The sequence below is a fragment of the Dendronephthya gigantea genome, unplaced genomic scaffold, assembly GCF_004324835.1.
Source record: "Dendronephthya gigantea isolate DGI-Jeju-01 unplaced genomic scaffold, DenGig_1.0 000325F, whole genome shotgun sequence".
NCBI classification, from domain to species: domain Eukaryota; kingdom Metazoa; phylum Cnidaria; class Anthozoa; order Malacalcyonacea; family Nephtheidae; genus Dendronephthya; species Dendronephthya gigantea.
The window spans coordinates 67,338-86,003 of record NW_021163335.1 but is presented as its reverse complement, the minus strand read 5'-3'; the positions used below and the strand labels follow the sequence as shown (position 1 = coordinate 86,003).

At 36.1% G+C, this 18,666-nt stretch overlaps 1 protein-coding gene and 3 long non-coding RNA genes across 9 annotated transcripts; 2 read left to right on the top strand and 2 right to left on the bottom strand.

Moving 5' to 3' along the window:
- Positions 1 to 115: 115 nt before the first annotated feature.
- Positions 116 to 9,193, bottom strand: LOC114541952 (inversin-B-like). 2 transcript variants are annotated; one of them, XM_028561738.1, is made up of 12 exons: positions 8,685 to 9,193; positions 7,958 to 8,207; positions 4,581 to 4,793; positions 4,248 to 4,322; positions 3,883 to 4,081; positions 2,900 to 3,033; positions 2,546 to 2,706; positions 1,848 to 2,092; positions 1,330 to 1,673; positions 1,064 to 1,215; positions 815 to 892; positions 116 to 194 (listed from the first exon to the last, which is right to left on the bottom strand). In XM_028561738.1, the coding sequence occupies exons 1-12, from the start codon at positions 9,144 to 9,146 to the stop codon at positions 165 to 167; spliced, it is 2,343 nt and encodes a 780-aa protein (XP_028417539.1). In that variant the 5' UTR covers positions 9,147 to 9,193; the 3' UTR covers positions 116 to 164. The 2 variants fall into 2 exon arrangements, with proteins under 2 accessions (XP_028417539.1, XP_028417540.1); XM_028561739.1 differs by having other exon boundaries at positions 7,958 to 8,139; positions 8,685 to 8,805.
- On the top strand, positions 9,182 to 10,773 carry LOC114541955. Of its 3 annotated transcripts, XR_003689428.1 has the most exons (4): positions 9,182 to 9,395; positions 9,667 to 9,747; positions 10,413 to 10,498; positions 10,701 to 10,773. It is a non-coding gene; the product is annotated as an uncharacterized LOC114541955 (long non-coding RNA). The 3 variants fall into 3 exon arrangements; XR_003689427.1 differs by having other exon boundaries at positions 9,182 to 9,747; XR_003689426.1 differs by lacking the exons at positions 9,182 to 9,395; positions 9,667 to 9,747 and having other exon boundaries at positions 10,376 to 10,498.
- Positions 10,774 to 11,656: 883 nt separating this feature from the next.
- Positions 11,657 to 14,444, top strand: LOC114541949. 2 transcript variants are annotated; one of them, XR_003689422.1, is made up of 5 exons: positions 11,657 to 11,761; positions 12,601 to 12,694; positions 13,073 to 13,166; positions 13,463 to 13,555; positions 14,406 to 14,444. It is a non-coding gene; the product is annotated as an uncharacterized LOC114541949 (long non-coding RNA). The 2 variants fall into 2 exon arrangements; XR_003689423.1 differs by lacking the exon at positions 11,657 to 11,761 and adding an exon at positions 12,188 to 12,229.
- Positions 14,445 to 15,378: 934 nt separating this feature from the next.
- LOC114541950 lies at positions 15,379 to 18,159 on the bottom strand. Of its 2 annotated transcripts, none has more exons than XR_003689424.1 (5): positions 18,055 to 18,159; positions 17,125 to 17,218; positions 16,655 to 16,748; positions 16,266 to 16,358; positions 15,379 to 15,417 (listed from the first exon to the last, which is right to left on the bottom strand). It is a non-coding gene; the product is annotated as an uncharacterized LOC114541950 (long non-coding RNA). The 2 variants fall into 2 exon arrangements; XR_003689425.1 differs by lacking the exon at positions 18,055 to 18,159 and adding an exon at positions 17,587 to 17,628.
- Between the last annotated feature and the right edge of the window lie 507 nt (positions 18,160 to 18,666).

The following is an 18,666-nucleotide window of genomic DNA, read 5'->3' as shown; positions in this document are numbered from 1 at the left end:
TTACATTGTTAAAATTTATTTACATCGCGCGGTACTTGCATTAATAGCTCGTAGTATAGTTATTACAGTCTTCATTATAACTAACACGTATATATATAATGACTAAATGAACTATGTTCTATTTATCTTCGGCAAGTCGTATACAACAGTCGTAAAAACATACCCTATAGTTTCTTCAAATTTTGTTGGATTGCCTAGACGAAAAATTTTTGGGACAATGTAAGAGGCATGTTTGTTGATTCTGAATCTAATTCAACAGATTAATGCGCGTAGATAGTTTCCAAATAAATATTGTTTTGTTCCAAAATGTTTAATGATGGACTATGTTGAGGTTTTACAATAATCAAAGCTCGCGAGTTATTCAAAGGTCGGTGCGCGCAGTCGCAAGGATAACGGGAATTTAGATTAAAACGTCGAGTACCGCTTGATAAAGTGTTGAACTGGCATAGTGGTGAAGGTTAAAGTGAAACATTCAATACAGCGTTGCAAAGCAAGATATGGTAGACTATATTTGGACTAGTGTTTGGTAGCAAACAGCTCTGCAGTCAGCTAGACTATCAGTATTGCATGCAGTGATCAACTGAAGTTGGGGAAGGTTGACACTTGACAGTAAAAAGCAAAGACATACTACTTTACTCGGGCTAATATTGGTGGCAACTCCTGCACTGAGCAGTTAATATTGGACAAGACAGGCGACATCAGTGGCAATGGCCAGCCCTCGGTTGGACTTTCAACGTCAACAGGCAAACATACCCCAAAACACTAGTATTTCCACCTTAGGGATTGCTTGGAGAAATCTGACAAATTAACTTACCCCTAAACGCTTTTCCAAACGAAGACAACGATCTTCCAGATCGTTCTTCAAACGTTCAATTTCCTCGCTTAGTTTTTCCTGTTTGAAAAGAATGATAAACTTCAGCGCAAAGTATCGACTGTGGCAAAAGAGATTATGGTTTCAAAGTAGAAAGGTTCCCTCGTGCCAATATTGACATAAAAAAAACACTTTAATCTGGTCACACTGAAATCGGTATGGTAGATAAAGTTGATTTCAATATACACTTGCCTTCCTTAATTTCTCCTTTTCCAAGGATTCTTTCAAACGCTGCTTGATTGCCTGTCGTGTTTCTAGTTTTGAAGCGGTTTTTGTTCTTATCCCATCAACGTTCTCTTTCTGATCAGCCTGCTTTGGGACCACGCCACAATCTTGCTGATTTTCTTAAAATGCGGAGTTGAAAATGTGACGTTTACGCGCGTGTTTACACATTCACATACGCTAGGCTGAGAATGGTATATGCAACAAATAGCATTGTGTGCATGAAAGAATCTTACCTGGCAAATCTACCGATGGTTCCATGGTTTTAGCAGGGGTGTGAACTTCAATTTCATTTTTCTCCGGGAACGTTGTTTCCAACTCATCACCCTCTACATCTAAAGTACTTGTTTCTTCAGCTCTCTTTAACGCATTATCAGCATTTTCTGCACTGTTTTTCAAGGATGAATTTTGGTCCAAGTTCGCCTCGATTTGTCGATGAGGATTTCCTCGGTTTCTGCAATCACACTCTTGTCCGTTTATTTGGTCATTCAAATCATCACCTTGCTTGTGCCTGGAAGGCTCTTCATCCTCTTTCCGTCCGCCCGTGTTTTCCGTCTGCGTAACATACTCCTCGGTAGATCTGGAAAAGATTATGTAACATGGGGCAAAAGTTTAATGGCACATTGAAGACGGATTTCCTTTTGAAGTTTTAGACCGCATACGAGACAGTGAAATCAACTAAAGGCAATGCAATAGTACTACTTTATCAAAAACAGACTACATGCCGTACGTCAAAAGTGAATACTTCACGAACCGTTCAAGTGTGTCCTGAGTTGCTTCCATCATTTCTTCCGAACATTCCTCAGCATATTCCCTATTGGATCCCAGTGCTATTTTAGGAGGTCTGCGTGCTTTCCACCATCGTTGTATTTTCCTTGAAGCAGCCGTGGTCATCCGTTCTCCACTCCTACCGCCGTTGATTTGAAGGTAATTTACACATTCCGCATGCTTGTTCATCCGTGCCAGGTCAAGCGGTGTTAGGAACTTGTAGAGTCCGTTCTTTAAGGTATGTAAAAATGATCCAATGTTTGGCATGTTTTGCCAAGAAAAGTTGGTGTAAGGGACGTAGGGAAGAGATTTTGGGAGATAGTTTTAAGAGGATTTGTGGTTCAGGGAAAATCAAGCTAAATATGTATATACATCATCAGCAGTTGGCCGATAATCCCATCTGCTCCTGGTTAGAGCATAAAGTATACAATTCTGGTCGAGTTTCTATCTTGAATACTTGGCGTTTTGCCTTATAGCTTATCCTGGTGGTCTAATAAAGGAGCTAGTTTGCCTGGAAGGGACATAGTTTGCTAGTTTGTCTTGCCTATCAACTATGAACCGTCTGGTATTTATCGTCATCAGAGCGAAATGCCCAAAAATCATTTGATAGTTTTCTCAGTATAAAGCTATGGCACTGATTAAATAATTATACGACAGTCAAAAAATTTGTTTTGCCTTCATTACCTTACACTGTGTATTAATGCAGTTGATATCAGCACCTCCTTTTAACAGGCATTCACACACAGCAATTGATCCTACCGAGGCGCAAAGATGTAGTGGTGTAAGGCCTTGGTTATTGCGTACATCAACCTCGCATCGACTTGTAATGATGTGCTTCACAATATCTATAACATGGAACAAAGCAGATTATCAACTATGAAGAACTCGGAATTTTTGCCCACCAGAATCTTCATTCGCTTCTATTCATCAAGTTATCTCGTTAACTGACTTGATTACAGACACACACACAAGGAATCAGATGTCAGGACATAATTTCTGAAAAATCATCAATAGTATTTGAAGTTTCCATGGACTTACCTAATCGTTGAAACAAGGCAGCCTCGTGTAACGGGAGGTCGCCGGCGTTGTTCCTGTGTTCATGTGAACCCTGGTGGTGAACAAGCTCCTGTAATACCTCAATTAGTCCTTTAGATGCTGCCAGGTGCGCTGCACTGTTAGAAAACATATAAAATGAACTTAGAAACGTCACACGATTACAACTCATCGTTCTTAAGATGTTTTTAAAACAGTTGCCAGACTGTTTTTACTCAGCTATCAGAGCTATTCAAGTGGATATCCAGTTTCTGGCATTTAGTGTCACAAGATTAGCGCCTGGATTCTAAAAGCTCAGTCACACCACTCAAGATAATTGAGTGGAGGATTATAATGTTCTCATAACGTTTTCATGGCGGTATTTTCACGCGAATGAGAGATTGATTTTTTGTATTTTACCTTTCCATTCCCTAATTTTTCCATTGATTAAGAAATAATCTTTCTCACTGATCACTAATAACAAAATTTATATGTCACACTGAGTGAGTGTGAGTGAGCTTTTTGATTGCAGGCAAAGGTTTTGTCAAGAATTGCAAGAAGGCCGACAACTTCTTCAATGGTGATTCCAAGCTATATGAAGACCTTTCTCAAAATGATCTTTGCTCTGGAGATTTTCTTAAATAATTTATGTAATCTATTGCAAAGGAGATAGAAAACGTAGTTACATTAAATTTACAAGTCATCTGACTGGAGCTCTATTCTTTATGTGTTGAACGAATTCTATTAAATATGCTCGCCTTCATATTTTTGTCACGATCTATTTGCAGTATTGAACTGGATCAAAATTCGTGTCCCCTGAGGGTACGTTTTTCTACAGCTCTTGTTTTATTCCAAGTCGGTTGTCAAGTTTTTGTTAAAGGCCGTTTTACACGTGCAAGGCAAAATTATAACAATAAAAAACCACTGGATCATAGTAAAAAAATGGCTGTTGTCAACTTTTCAGTCTTAAGATATTTGTGTTTGTTTACCTATTGCCCTTTGTGTCTTTGTGGTTCGGCAAAGCCTTATGTTGCAATAAAAGTTTTGCACACTGAACATGTCTTGTGATGATGGCATTAAATAACGGCGTGTATCCAAATTTGTCCTCGATGTTCATATCTGCTCCGCATTTCGTGATCAGAACTCGGATGCATTCCTCGTGGCCATGACTCGCGGCAATGTGCAGAGCTGAAGAAGGCAAATGAAAAGTTAAGTACTTCTGGATTTGTGGGGAAACCTGGATTTAAACGAAGAATTAAAGTATTGTTTATATAACTGGATAACTTTATCGATTCCAAACCATTCTTTCTATAGAGTTAGCAAAAGATATTTTTAAGGCTTGGCTATATTGTACCTGTGTGTCCATCATTGCACCTCGAGTTCACGGGAGATCCATTTTCAACCATTGATACACATACAGTTGGGTTCCCTGAAGAAGAAGTGAGACCTCTGTTGTATGCATTCAAAACTATAAATTACCAAGCGCCAGTTTTCAATCCTAGTTCGCATAGTCCAGTTTCAAATTACGTACAACTGCTTTTATACTTGTTGTCTTTTGTTTGCGCTGGAATTATTATATAGCTCAGTGGCATAGACGCTGATTGTCGCAGACCGCAATATAGTTCTGGACCAATGATTGGACACACTTCTGGCAAACCAATAAATGGGCTACCCAAGGTTCACCTACCATAATTAGCTGCCCAATGAAGCGGCAAGCGACCGTTTCGATCAGCCAACGACGTAGACGCGCCAAACTTTAGCAGTTGCTTGATTATGACGTCATCATCTTGTGAGCCCGCATTGATAGCATAGTGCAGCGGTGTTGCACCTGAAACGTCCTGACAGTTGACCAGTGAACCACTATTGAGGAGGGTTAGCACACAGTCCGTATGACCATAGTCTAAATGGAATTAAGGTCGTAACATATCCACTTGGACTAAAATACGTGATGGCAACAGATTGCAGGAAAATTTGATGTCTTTTATTTCGCCTATGGAAATGTACTTAGAAATGTACAAATTTTGGGAACATAACAGCGTTATTTTTTACATTTTATAACGTTTTGCAGTTAAACTTTGGCTATACTTATTTCTAAGATGTTCCTTACACTGGTTCCTTCTAGTTGTTGTGTCGCATTCCATGATCTTTCTTGGGCCAAAATTTAGTTCTCAATAGCAGGAATTAAGAAATTTAGTTCTCAAAACATTGAATTTTTTATGTAATTTTCGGTAAATTGTTGGTCTAATTACTAACTTCATATCTACTGAAACAAAGTGAAACACAGCTGTCTCGTTTAAATCAGACACACGCCTAATATAATATGGGTCAATATCACAGCATGTATGAATAAAAACAATATCGTAACTGACGCAGTTCTGCTAAGTTGAACAGAATATCCCAGAATATTCTGTAAATATATTTGGGCAATGTTTGAATTGAGTTCTTAGTATGAAAACAAAATTATCATATAAAAAGTAATCTCCATATAAGAGCGTTTGTTTTTCAACTTTAATTACCACTTAACAATCGCTGAGTCATTTCCATATACACACTGATTTGAGACATGAAACCATTCAGTAATCACGAACCATGACTATCAGAACGATTTGTTTGTAACAGAACACACGCAAGTATTTCTACAAAAATGTCGTACGTATTTAGCGCCCGACATATGCCTACAGCCGGTGGAAGCCAGTCTAAACCGATAGTATTTGTGATTGGAAGCAGTGGGAATGTCGGCAAAGCCACGATAAATGCACTCTCTATTAATTTCGGACGAAAGTTAGACATCCGAGCTGGTGTGAGACGACCAGAGTCTGTTTCAGATTTCAAGCATCTCACTGGAGTTACCGTTGTAAAAGCCGAGATGGGTCAGTGCGAAGCGCTTTTGGGATTATTCAAAGGGGTTAAGGCTTTGTTGATTGTGACACCAGGCACAGGAAATCGCGCAGAGTTGGTTGGAAAAACCGCAGAGGCAGCCAAAAGCGCTGGGGTGGATTATATTGTCGTTATCAGCGGTACAACAGCCGAAAAACCGAACACGATTTTGGGAAAACAGCTATGCGAAGTCGAACAGGCTGTTACAAGCCTCGAAGTGCCTTTCGTTATCCTACGTTTACCGTGGTTTATGGAAAGTTATTTCAAATATAAGGACAGCATAAAAGCAGACTTAATGTTTCACGCCCCTGTCGACGGCGGGAAAGAGTTTCAAGTCGTATGCATGGACGACGCGGGCTCAGCAGCCGCCGTCGTTTTGGCCTCGCCCGAGAAGCACGCTGGAAAGATCTACACGCTCGTCAGCGATCGGAACACCTTCGAGCAAGTGTCGGCGGCTCTGACGCGTGCGCTGAGCAGGGAGATTACATACGTGAGAATGTCCTACGAGGAAACAAGACAAAGTCTGCAAAATGCTGGTGTACCGGAGCTGTTTATCGAAGGGCTGTTGGAGTTTTATCAGACAATCGATTCTGGGGAGGCTCAGGCGTTCGGAGGGGATGAGCATTTTAAGGAAATTACCGGAAAGAATCCAACCAAATTACTCACGTGGATGAACCGTTTTGCAAGCGCGTTCAAATGACCTTCGTATATGAATGTTGTGTCAGATGATGGCACAGATAATGGTCTGCGCACAGGCTGTCCCCCCCCCTGATGTCACCAGAGGGGTGGTGCCCAGTTTGCGAGTTGACTAGTCAGTTGTATTCACTGTTATATACTAAGACTGAATAGAATACTAAGATTGAATTTAGGATTAAGATTAAGATTGAATTTAGGATTAAGATTAAGATTGAATTTAGGATTAAGATTAAGATTGAATTTAGGATTACACGTTTTAATTGTGGGTTTTTTAAGTGTCGAATTTTGGACTATCTACAAGTCTCTCGGCTATGAGAAAGATGTGTAAACATATTTTGTAAATTAGTTTTAAGTAATAATTTTCTTGTATGATTGCATGGCGACTTTAGTAATTATAATAACTTGTAGGTACACCACGTAAGTATTAAATACTGCAAAGCTTTCGGTCCGTTAACGTCCGAAAAACGGACGTCCGGGTTAACGGACCGAAAGCTTTGCAGTATTTAATACTTACGTGGTGTACCTACAAGTTATTATAATTAGTTTTAAGTAGTAGTTTCGAAATAAACACCGACATAATAATGGAAGCGTCTTATGGACGTCCGGGTTAACGGACCGAAAGCTTTGCAGTATTTAATACTTACGTGGTGTACCTACAAGTTATTATAATTAGTTTTAAGTAGTAGTTTCGAAATAAACACCGACATAATAATGGAAGCGTCTTATGGACGTCCGGGTTAACGGACCGAAAGCTTTGCAGTATTTAATACTTACGTGGTGTACCTACAAGTTATTATAATTAGTTTTAAGTAGTAGTTTCGAAATAAACACCGACATAATAATGGAAGCGTCTTATGGACGTCCGGGTTAACGGACCGAAAGCTTTGCAGTATTTAATACTTACGTGGTGTACCTACAAGTTATTATAATTAGTTTTAAGTAGTAGTTTCGAAATAAACACCGACATAATAATGGAAGCGTCTTATGGACGTCCGGGTTAACGGACCGAAAGCTTTGCAGTATTTAATACTTACGTGGTGTACCTACAAGTTATTATAATTAGTTTTAAGTAGTAGTTTCGAAATAAACACCGACATAATAATGGAAGCGTCTTATGGACGTCCGGGTTAACGGACCGAAAGCTTTGCAGTATTTAATACTTACGTGGTGTACCTACAAGTTATTATAATTAGTTTTAAGTAGTAGTTTCGAAATAAACACCGACATAATAATGGAAGCGTCTTTTTATATCTTCGACACATCTCTTAATATATATAGTATACCAGTATCAGTGCTTGTGTCATTTGTGCCAAGTGACTGTTTGTGCCTTAGCCGGACAAATGAGCAATATATCGAGACGCGAATTATGCTAAATACATGATAACATGCTACGTAATCTTTGAAGAATTTCCTACAGTGAACATAGATGCCTAGTAACATGCGATATACCTCATGCGCTAACTCTTATTATCCAGTTGAAACAAAACTTACCAACAGCAAAATGCAAGGCAGTATGGCCGTTGTTATCAACCGTTTCAAGATCTGTTTTGAACTCCAACAAAATCTTCAATGCATCAATGTTATTTTCTGTAACCACAATATGCAGCGCTGTTAAAGAGTCTTCGTTTCTCTTCTCGATAATCTCCGGAAATAGTTCGCACAGCCATCGGATGCTTGAAAGATAGTTGGAAGATAACAGTCGATGAAAGAGTTTCAATTTAACCGTTTCTCCTTTTTTCATCTGTAAATCAGATGGAATATAAATGAGTTGTTTCGAGCAAGTTGTCTCCCAGGGCTCAATCTGAATTATGGTTGGGTGTCTCGGATTTCTATGTGGAGTTTTCGGCAAAGTTGACTGAATTACCGACAACGCTCTCCAGTCTAATGAAAGACTGGACTCTGATAGAAATTCTTGATATTCACCTTTTCATATATGAAAACAAGCGAATAGCCGCGAAGGCTCTGATATATGGTTCCCTGAATCCAACCTGTACCTGACTTAATAGTTAACACCTACCTAATATCTACTCGTTTGCATTCATGAAAAGACGAAAATTGCAGGGAGGAATATAAGGAAGATTAGTATAACACCGACCAGTTAAATATTAGTTTGTAAACTAATATTGTAATATATACAAGTGAGTAGCCTATAGGTAGTAATTAGGTAGAGTTATCTGAACTTATCTCGGAGTCCTGTCTGTGTTACAGGTGAACTAACCATTGTGCTTCCATACATTTGATCACCATTCACATGTTCGTTTCCTTGTCCTGACTCTTTGGCGAACGACGCGCAGATAGCTAGTATCCAGTCTTCCTTGTCAATGACGCGGTCCAACACTGCGCTATCGAGCTGCGCTCCGTGTTGTATCAACAGCCTTAAAATTTCCAACTGCTGCAGCTCCGCCGCGTAATTCGCAGCAGTTTTGCCCGATGCGTCGCGTAGATTAACGTCAATATTGCGCTTGATCAAAATTTTGCATATTGCGCGAAATTCGCCCCCGATAACTGGTGTCCATTTCGTTCCCGAACGCTTTACGCAATGGATCAATAGCGATTCACCTTCGTCGTTTTGAATGTTGATATTCAGCGTTGGATGACGTTCCAGTATGTCTGTGAATTCTGCCATGTCGCCGATGTGAATGGCTCTGAATATATATTCATTGTCTACCTTGTTCGACATGATGGTATTTCACGTTTAGACGAGCTGCTGTTTGAAATTCCTGTCTGGTAAAGGTTTTGATATTCGATACGGTTTATATTAAGTGCGCCCAATATTTATAAAATGATATAACTAGCACAAATCCAAGGTCATTTCCGCTCTGATAAAACTTGTGCATGTCCCGTTTTGTTTATGTGTGTTCCTTGCTCCTTAATGAGAAATTGGTGAGCGGAAAGAATGATAAAATAGTTTATTCAATAGTTTGAAAAGGTAAGCAATAGTACGGTGGCCCACAAGGGTCACGTCTTCTCCGTGTAAAATTATGCATCGATGTTACGTGAAAACTAATCTGCTCGGTAGAAATTTAGCGCTCTTCTCCGTATAAGTGCAGTCTTAGGAAGCCATTTTTAGCATTTTAAGACAGTTTTTGAACAATTGAAAAAGTCGTTTGGTCAAAATTGACCAAAATGGTAAGGGGTGGTTGCAAGGCCAACGCCATCCAGAATATGCAGTCCTAATCATTTTGTTCTATTATTGCTAGCCAAGGAACTGCCAACGATGTCATTTATTGTTATCAGTTAACTGGACTTTGTGAGAGTTTTCTTGCAAAATGTTTGCCAAGGTAATTATTATAACAGATCCGATAAAGGCCTTTTAATGTTTCTCATGGTATACTGATCTGTGTTGTTTTCTGTGATTAAGTGATGTTTTTCTTCATGTTGTTTATCACTGAAGCTAAAGAATTGAGATACAGCAATCTTTGACTGACTTTAGGTGTAAGACGTTCGCCCAGCTATTGTAGACCGCATCGAATCGATTCAAGTCCTTTAAAAATTTGTGAATCAAGATGAGAATGAACTTAGTGAATCTGTAATTGCTGCTATATGTTTTGGCTAAAATATAAAAAAAAAACTGTTGTATGTCTCCAAAACAAAGGAGCTTATATAATATATACCAAAGTACAGGATTGTTTGACATCAGAAATACAAAGAATTCGCACACAGCGACAATTCACCTTTTAAAACGAAACCAAAAAACTAGAAGCAAAAAACAAATTGTGCTTCAAAACAAAACTAGAATGCACTGCTTTTAAAAGGTTGATATATAGGAAAGGACAACTTTTTTCTAGGCGTTTAGTGATTCGTTTATAGTAACATCGCTCACGATGATGTTCGGAGTTGATCGGCATGTTGTCGTACATTATCATACCACGTGATCTGCTATGATCACATGGTAATTATTGCCTATAAAAAAATCTCAACGTTAAAAAAAAATTTCTTCGAATAGGTGGCGATCGAAGGTGGACAGCAAGATCGAAGCTCAGCAAGATTGAAGATTGTTCGAGGAAGAAGGAGTTCGCCGTTGACTAAAAGGTGGGTTCCGGCGATTATATGCGTAATCTGCGGTTGCTTTGTCCGACCCCAGTAGGGGGACCGTTTGCCTAGAGCGTTTTGGTCCCCCGCACGCTGCTAGTTCCCACTTGTAGGCCTTTACACTAATCTACGGGAAGGCCGTAGGCCTTCCTTAAGGAGTACAGTGTAGCTGAGCCGAACCCTTTTTTTTCGTTGTATATAGGTTTATCTGAACAGCTAGTTGTCAAGATGAATGTGAAGACTCGCCCGGCCAAATTCAAAATGGCGATGCCAAAAAACCATCCACGTGGACCGTTCGCGGACCTTTCTGAGCAAGATTGTTGTGCTGTCTGGTCAAAGTTAGGTATTTTACTTTGATGTTTTGTGCCTTCTGCTAATTGTCGGCCAGAAATAACAAAAAGCCATATACAATATGAAATATTCTGCGTACAAGGTTATCTAAGTTTCGAGCTTAATTCTGCCTGCAATGATGATAATTTTTTACTGAAAATTTATGTCATGAGCAACTTCCGCACCCATAGACTGAAGCAGAACTGAACATTTTGTCATTAACGTTTATCTCAACAGCCAGTTATCAAGACGAACGTCAAGAGAACAGTTGAAATAGAAAATAGAAATCAGTTCAAGACTCGCCCGGCCGCCGAATTCAAAATGGCGATCCCATACACGTGGACCGTTCGCGGACCTTTCTGAGCAAGATTGTTGTGCTGTCTGGTCAAAGTTAGGTATTTTACTTTGATGTTTGTGTGCCTTCTGCTAATTGTTGGCCAGAAATAACAAAAAGCCATATACAATATGAAATATTCTGCGTACAAGGTTATCTAAAGTTTCGAGCTTAATTCTGCCTGCAATGATGATAATTTTTTACTGAAAATTTATGTCATGAGCAATTTCCGCACCCATAGACTGAAGCAGAACTGAACATTTTGTCATTAACGTTTATCTCAACAGCCAGTTATCAAGACGTACGTCAAGAGAACAGTTGAAATAGAAAATAGAAATCAGTTCAAGACTCGCCCGGCCGAATTCAAAATGGCGATGCCGAAGAAAAGTATACACGTGGACCGTTCGCGGACCTTTCTGAGCAAGATTGTTGTGCTGTCTGGTCAAAGTTAAGTATTTTACTTTACTGTTTGTGTGCCTTCTGCTAAAACTAGACAATAATTAAGGTAGTTGAAAATGCAATTTTATATTAATAATGTCTTCTTATATTAAAGATTTTCCTTGGTCAACATTGGAAGTGAAGAAGATTTCTGCGCAAAGGTAATTCGATTGTTTCTTCAAAATTTATATTAGCCTTGCAGCTGAAATTCTTGTCACTACCTTGTAATACATATCAACTGCCCGGGTATATATTTTGTTATTTCTGTAGTATAAGAGGGAATTTGCTGCAACTAGGATTTTTTTTTGGAAAATTGTCAGGCAGTCACAAATTTTGTCAAGATTACTAAGTTAACATTGCTTCTATGCTCACTATGTGTCACCAGTAATAAATTCCTGTGGTGGTCTTTAAATAAATATAGCAACCATAGTTATATGTAGAGGGATGAAGTAACCATTGATTACCTGACCAAAAACTAGACAATAATTCAGATAGTTGAAAATGGAATTTTATATTAATCATGTCTTCTTATATTCAAGATTTTTCTTGGTCAAGAGTGCAACATGAGCGGTTGATATGAACTTTACTGTCAGATCAACATTGGAAGTGAACAAGATTTCTGCACAGAGGTAATTCGATTGTTCCTTCAAAATTTATATTAGCCTTGCAGCTGAAATTCTTGTAGTGACTTTGTAATACATATCAACTGCCCAGGTATATATTTTGTTATTTAGTATAAGGGGGAGTTTGCTGCAACTAGGATCTTTTTCATGAAAATTGTCAGGCAGTCACAATTTTGTTAAGATTACTAAGTGAACTTTGCTTCTATGCTCCCTATGTGTCACCAATGATATATTCCTGTGGTGGGCTTTGAATAAATATAGCAACTATGTATATATAGAGGAATGAAGTAACCATAGAATGGCTGACCAAAAACTAGACAATAATTAAGATAGTTGAAAATGGAATTTTATATTAATCATGTCTTCTTATATTCAAGATTTTCCTTGGTCAAAGAGTGCAACATGAGCTGTTGTGGATATTAACTTTACTGCCAGATGAACATTGGAAGTGAACAAGATTTCTGCACAGAGGTAATTCGATTGTTCCTTCAAAATTTATATTAGCCTTGTAGCTGAAATTCTTGTCACTACCTTGTAATACATATCAACTGCCTGGGTATATATTTTGTTATTTCAGTAGTATAAGAGGGAATTTGCTGCAACTAGGATCTTTTTCATGAAAATTGTCAGTGCAGTCACAATTTGGTTAAGATTACTAAGTGAATTTTGCTTCTATACTCACTATGTGTCACCAGTAATAAATTCCTGTGGTGGTCTTGAAATAAATATAGCAACCATAGTTATATATAGAGGGATGAAGTAACCATAGATTACCTGACCAAAAACTAGACACTGATTAAGATAGTTGAAAATGGAATTTTATATTAATAATGTCTTCTTATATTCAAGATTTTCCTTGGTCAAAGAGTGCAACATTTGCTGCTGTGGATATTAACTTTACTGCCAGATGAACATTGGAAGTGAACAAGATTTCTGCACAGAGGTAATTCGATTGTTCCTTCAAAATTTATATTAGCCTTGCAGCTGAAATTCTTGTAATGACCTTGTAATACATATCAACTGCCCAAATATATATTTTGTTAAGATTGCTAAGTGAACTTTACTTCTATGCTCCCTATGTGTCACCAATGATAAATTCCTGTGGTGGGCTTTAAATAAATATAGCAACCATATATATAGAGGGATGAAGTAACCATAGAATGGCTGACCAAAAACTAGACAATAATTAAGATAGTTAAAAATGGAATTTTATATTAATCATGTCTTCTTATATTCAAGATTTTCCTTGGTCAATGAGTGCAACATGAGCTGTGGATGTGAACTTTACTAGATGTACATTGATTGGAAAGTGAACAAGATATCTGCACTGAGGTAATTCGATTTTGTCATGGATGGTCAGCATTTGATTTTAAAAAGCCACTACATTGTTGAGATGACAACAATGAAATTGAAATTTGCTTCTATGGTCACCATGTGAAACTAATGATGAAACTTAATGCTATAACAGCTGAACCAGTCTGGCTGATTACTAAAATTCCTGTGGTGGTCTTACAATAAATATCCATGAAAAAGACCGGCAATTACTATTTTAAACTTGGGAGAAATTTTTCTGATTTCCATGTGATTTATAGAAAGTTGAAAGGCACCCCAGAAGAACCTGAATTATTTTAGCCCTATCCTAGATTCATTGATTAATATATTTTAGTGTGTTATAACATGTGTGAAATGTGATCAATTATGTGACAATTTCAAAACTTGGATTTATAAAGAGAAATTTTTCTTTGTAAAGTTTAAGAAGTAAACCTTTTTTGTCTGGTGGTGTTAGTGTTTTGATTTTGCATGTTTTTCCCTGTGCTTTCACAATTGAAAATATTTTGGCAGTTGCTTTGGTTTTGTCTCATATTTTTTCTCTTATATTTTTTTTCTCTAATTTTTCTCTTGTCTTATAATTTTTGTCTGTAATTTTTTTTAATGTTTTTCTCTAAGTATTTTCTAAATGTTTTTTGAAAAGTTTAAGAAGAAACTTTATTTTTGTCTCATGTTGTTTGTTGTTTCGAGTTTGCATGTTTTTTCGTGTGCTTTCACAATTGAAAAGATTTTGGCAGTTGCTTTTGGCTTTTTCTCATACTTCTTTTCTCTTTAATTTCTTCTTAGTATTAGTATTTTTTCTAAATATATTTTCTCTTATTTTTTTTTTCATGAAATTCTTTTTTTTCTTTAGTGTTGAAGAAAGTTGAAAGGCACCCAGATTCATTAATTAATATATTTTAGTGTGAAATGTGATGAATTATGTGACAATTTTCAAAACTTGGATTTATAAATCTTTTTTCTTTGTAAATTTTAAGAAATAAACCTTTTTCGTCTGATGGTGTTAGTGTTTTTATTTTGCAAGTTCTGTGTGACTTGACAATTCTAAATTAAACCTCTTAATATTTTTTAGTATTTTTTCTAAGTTAAACCTGTTAGTATTTTCTTCTATTTCTCTAGTTTCTCTTGTCTTTTATTCTCTAGTGTTTTTTCCCTAGTTTTTTTTCTCTAGTTTTTTTTCTATTTTTCTTTTTTCTAGTTTTTTTTTCTCTAGTTTTTTTTCTATTTTTCTACTTAGTTGTTTTCTCTAGTTTTTTTTTTCTAGTTAGTTTTTTTCTCTAGTTTTTTCTTCTATTTTCTAGTTTTTTTCTATTTTTTTACTTAGTCTTTTTCTCTAGTCTAGTTTTTTCTTCTATTTCTCTAGCTTTTTTCTATTTTCTCTTGTCTTTTATTCTCTAGTTTTTTTTCTCTATTTTTTTTCTATTAAAACTAGTCTAGATTTTTCTTCTATTTCCCTAGTTTTTTTCTATTTTCTCTTGTCTTTTATTCTCTAGTTCTTTTTTCTAGTTTTTTTTTTCTCTAGTTTTTTTTCTATTTTTCTACTTAGTTGTTTTCTCTAGTTTTTTTTTTCTAGTTAGCTTTTTTCTCTAGTTTTTTGTTCTATTTCTCTAGATTTTTTTTCTATTTTTCTACTTAGTTTTTTTCTCTAGTCTAGTTTTTTTATTCTCTAGTTTTATTTTTCTATTTCTCTAGTTTTTTTTTCTACTTTTTTACTTAGTTTTTTTTACTAGTCTAGTTTTTTCTTCTATTTTCTTCTATTTCTCTAGTTTTAAATCCAAGTTTTGAAAATTGTCACATAATTCATCACATTTCACACTAAAATATATTAATTAATGAATCTGGGTGCCTTTCAACTTTCTTCAACACTAAAGAAAAAAAAGAATTTCATGAAAAAAATAATAAGAGAAAATATATTTAGAAAAAATACTAATACTAAGAAGAAATTAAAGAGAAAAGAAGTATGAGAAAAAGCCAAAAGCAACTGCCAAAATCTTTTCAATTGTGAAAGCACACGAAAAAACATGCAAACTCGAAACAACAAACAACATGAGACAAAAATAAAGTTTCTTCTTAAACTTTTCAAAAAACATTTAGAAAATACTTAGAGAAAAACATTAAAAAAAATTACAGACAAAAATTATAAGACAAGAGAAAAATTAGAGAAAAAAAATATAAGAGAAAAAATATGAGACAAAACCAAAGCAACTGCCAAAATATTTTCAATTGTGAAAGCACAGGGAAAAACATGCAAAATCAAAACACTAACACCACCAGACAAAAAAGGTTTACTTCTTAAACTTTACAAAGAAAAATTTCTCTTTATAAATCCAAGTTTTGAAATTGTCACATAATTGATCACATTTCACACATGTTATAACACACTAAAATATATTAATCAATGAATCTAGGATAGGGCTAAAATAATTCAGGTTCTTCTGGGGTGCCTTTCAACTTTCTATAAATCACATGGAAATCAGAAAAATTTCTCCCAAGTTTAAAATAGTAATTGCCGGTCTTTTTCATGGATATTTATTGTAAGACCACCACAGGAATTTTAGTAATCAGCCAGACTGGTTCAGCTGTTATAGCATTAAGTTTCATCATTAGTTTCACATGGTGACCATAGAAGCAAATTTCAATTTCATTGTTGTCATCTCAACAATGTAGTGGCTTTTTAAAATCAAACTGACCATCCATGACAAAATCAAATTACCTCAGTGCAGATATCTTGTTCACTTTCCAATCAATGTACATCTAGTAAAGTTCACATCCACAGCTCATGTTGCACTCATTGACCAAGGAAAATCTTGAATATAAGAAGACATGATTAATATAAAATTCCATTTTTAACTATCTTAATTATTGTCTAGTTTTTGGTCAGCCATTCTATGGTTACTTCATCCCTCTATATATATGGTTGCTATATTTATTTAAAGCCCACCACAGGAATTTATCATTGGTGACACATAGGGAGCATAGAAGTAAAGTTCACTTAGCAATCTTAACAAAATATATATTTGGGCAGTTGATATGTATTACAAGGTCATTACAAGAATTTCAGCTGCAAGGCTAATATAAATTTTGAAGGAACAATCGAATTACCTCTGTGCAGAAATCTTGTTCACTTCCAATGTTCATCTGGCAGTAAAGTTAATATCCACAGCAGCAAATGTTGCACTCTTTGACCAAGGAAAATCTTGAATATAAGAAGACATTATTAATATAAAATTCCATTTTCAACTATCTTAATCAGTGTCTAGTTTTTGGTCAGGTAATCTATGGTTACTTCATCCCTCTATATAACTATGGTTGCTATATTTATTTCAAGACCACCACAGGAATTTATTACTGGTGACACATAGTGAGTATAGAAGCAAAATTCACTTAGTAATCTTAACCAAATTGTGACTGCACTGACAATTTTCATGAAAAAGATCCTAGTTGCAGCAAATTCCCTCTTATACTACTGAAATAACAAAATATATACCCAGGCAGTTGATATGTATTACAAGGTAGTGACAAGAATTTCAGCTACAAGGCTAATATAAATTTTGAAGGAACAATCGAATTACCTCTGTGCAGAAATCTTGTTCACTTCCAATGTTCATCTGGCAGTAAAGTTAATATCCACAACAGCTCATGTTGCACTCTTTGACCAAGGAAAATCTTGAATATAAGAAGACATGATTAATATAAAATTCCATTTTCAACTATCTTAATTATTGTCTAGTTTTTGGTCAGCCATTCTATGGTTACTTCATTCCTCTATATATACATGGTTGCTATATTTATTCAAAGCCCACCACAGGAATATATCATTGGTGACACATAGGGAGCATAGAAGCAAAGTTCACTAGTAATCTTAACAAAATTGTGACTGCCTGACAATTTTCATGAAAAAGATCCTAGTTGCAGCAAATTCCCCTTATACTAAATAACAAAATATATACCTGGGCAGTTGATATGTATTACAAGTCACTACAAGAATTTCAGCTGCAAGGCTAATATAAATTTTGAAGGAACAATCGAATTACCTCTGTGCAGAAATCTTGTTCACTTCCAATGTTGATCTGACAGTAAAGTTCATATCAACCGCTCATGTTGCACTCTTGACCAAGAAAAATCTTGAATATAAGAAGACATGATTAATATAAAATTCCATTTTCAACTATCTGAATTATTGTCTAGTTTTTGGTCAGGTAATCAATGGTTACTTCATCCCTCTACATATAACTATGGTTGCTATATTTATTTAAAGACCACCACAGGAATTTATTACTGGTGACACATAGTGAGCATAGAAGCAATGTTAACTTAGTAATCTTGAACAAAATTTGTGACTGCCTGACAATTTTCCAAAAAAAATCCTAGTTGCAGCAAATTCCCTCTTATACTACCGAAATAACAAAATATATACCCGGGCAGTTGATATGTATTACAAGGTAGTGACAAGAATTTCAGCTGCAAGGCTAATATAAATTTTGAAGAAACAATCGAATTACCTTTGCGCAGAAATCTTCTTCACTTCCAATGTTGACCAAGGAAAATCTTTAATATAAGAAGACATTATTAATATAAAATTGCATTTTCAACTACCTTAATTATTGTCTAGTTTTAGCAGAAGGCACACAAACAGTAAAGTAAAATACTTAACTTTGACCAGACAGCACAACAATCTTGCTCAGAAAGGTCCGCGAACGGTCCACGTGTATACTTTTCTTCGGCATCGCCATTTTGAATTCGGCCGGGCGAGTCTTGAACTGATTTCTATTTTCTATTTCAACTGTTCTCTTGACGTACGTCTTGATAACTGGCTGTTGAGATAAACGTTAATGACAAAATGTTCAGTTCTGCTTCAGTCTATGGGTGCGGAAATTGCTCATGACATAAATTTTCAGTAAAAAATTATCATCATTGCAGGCAGAATTAAGCTCGAAACTTTAGATAACCTTGTACGCAGAATATTTCATATTGTATATGGCTTTTTGTTATTTCTGGCCAACAATTAGCAGAAGGCACACAAACATCAAAGTAAAATACCTAACTTTGACCAGACAGCACAACAATCTTGCTCAGAAAGGTCCGCGAACGGTCCACGTGTATGGGATCGCCAT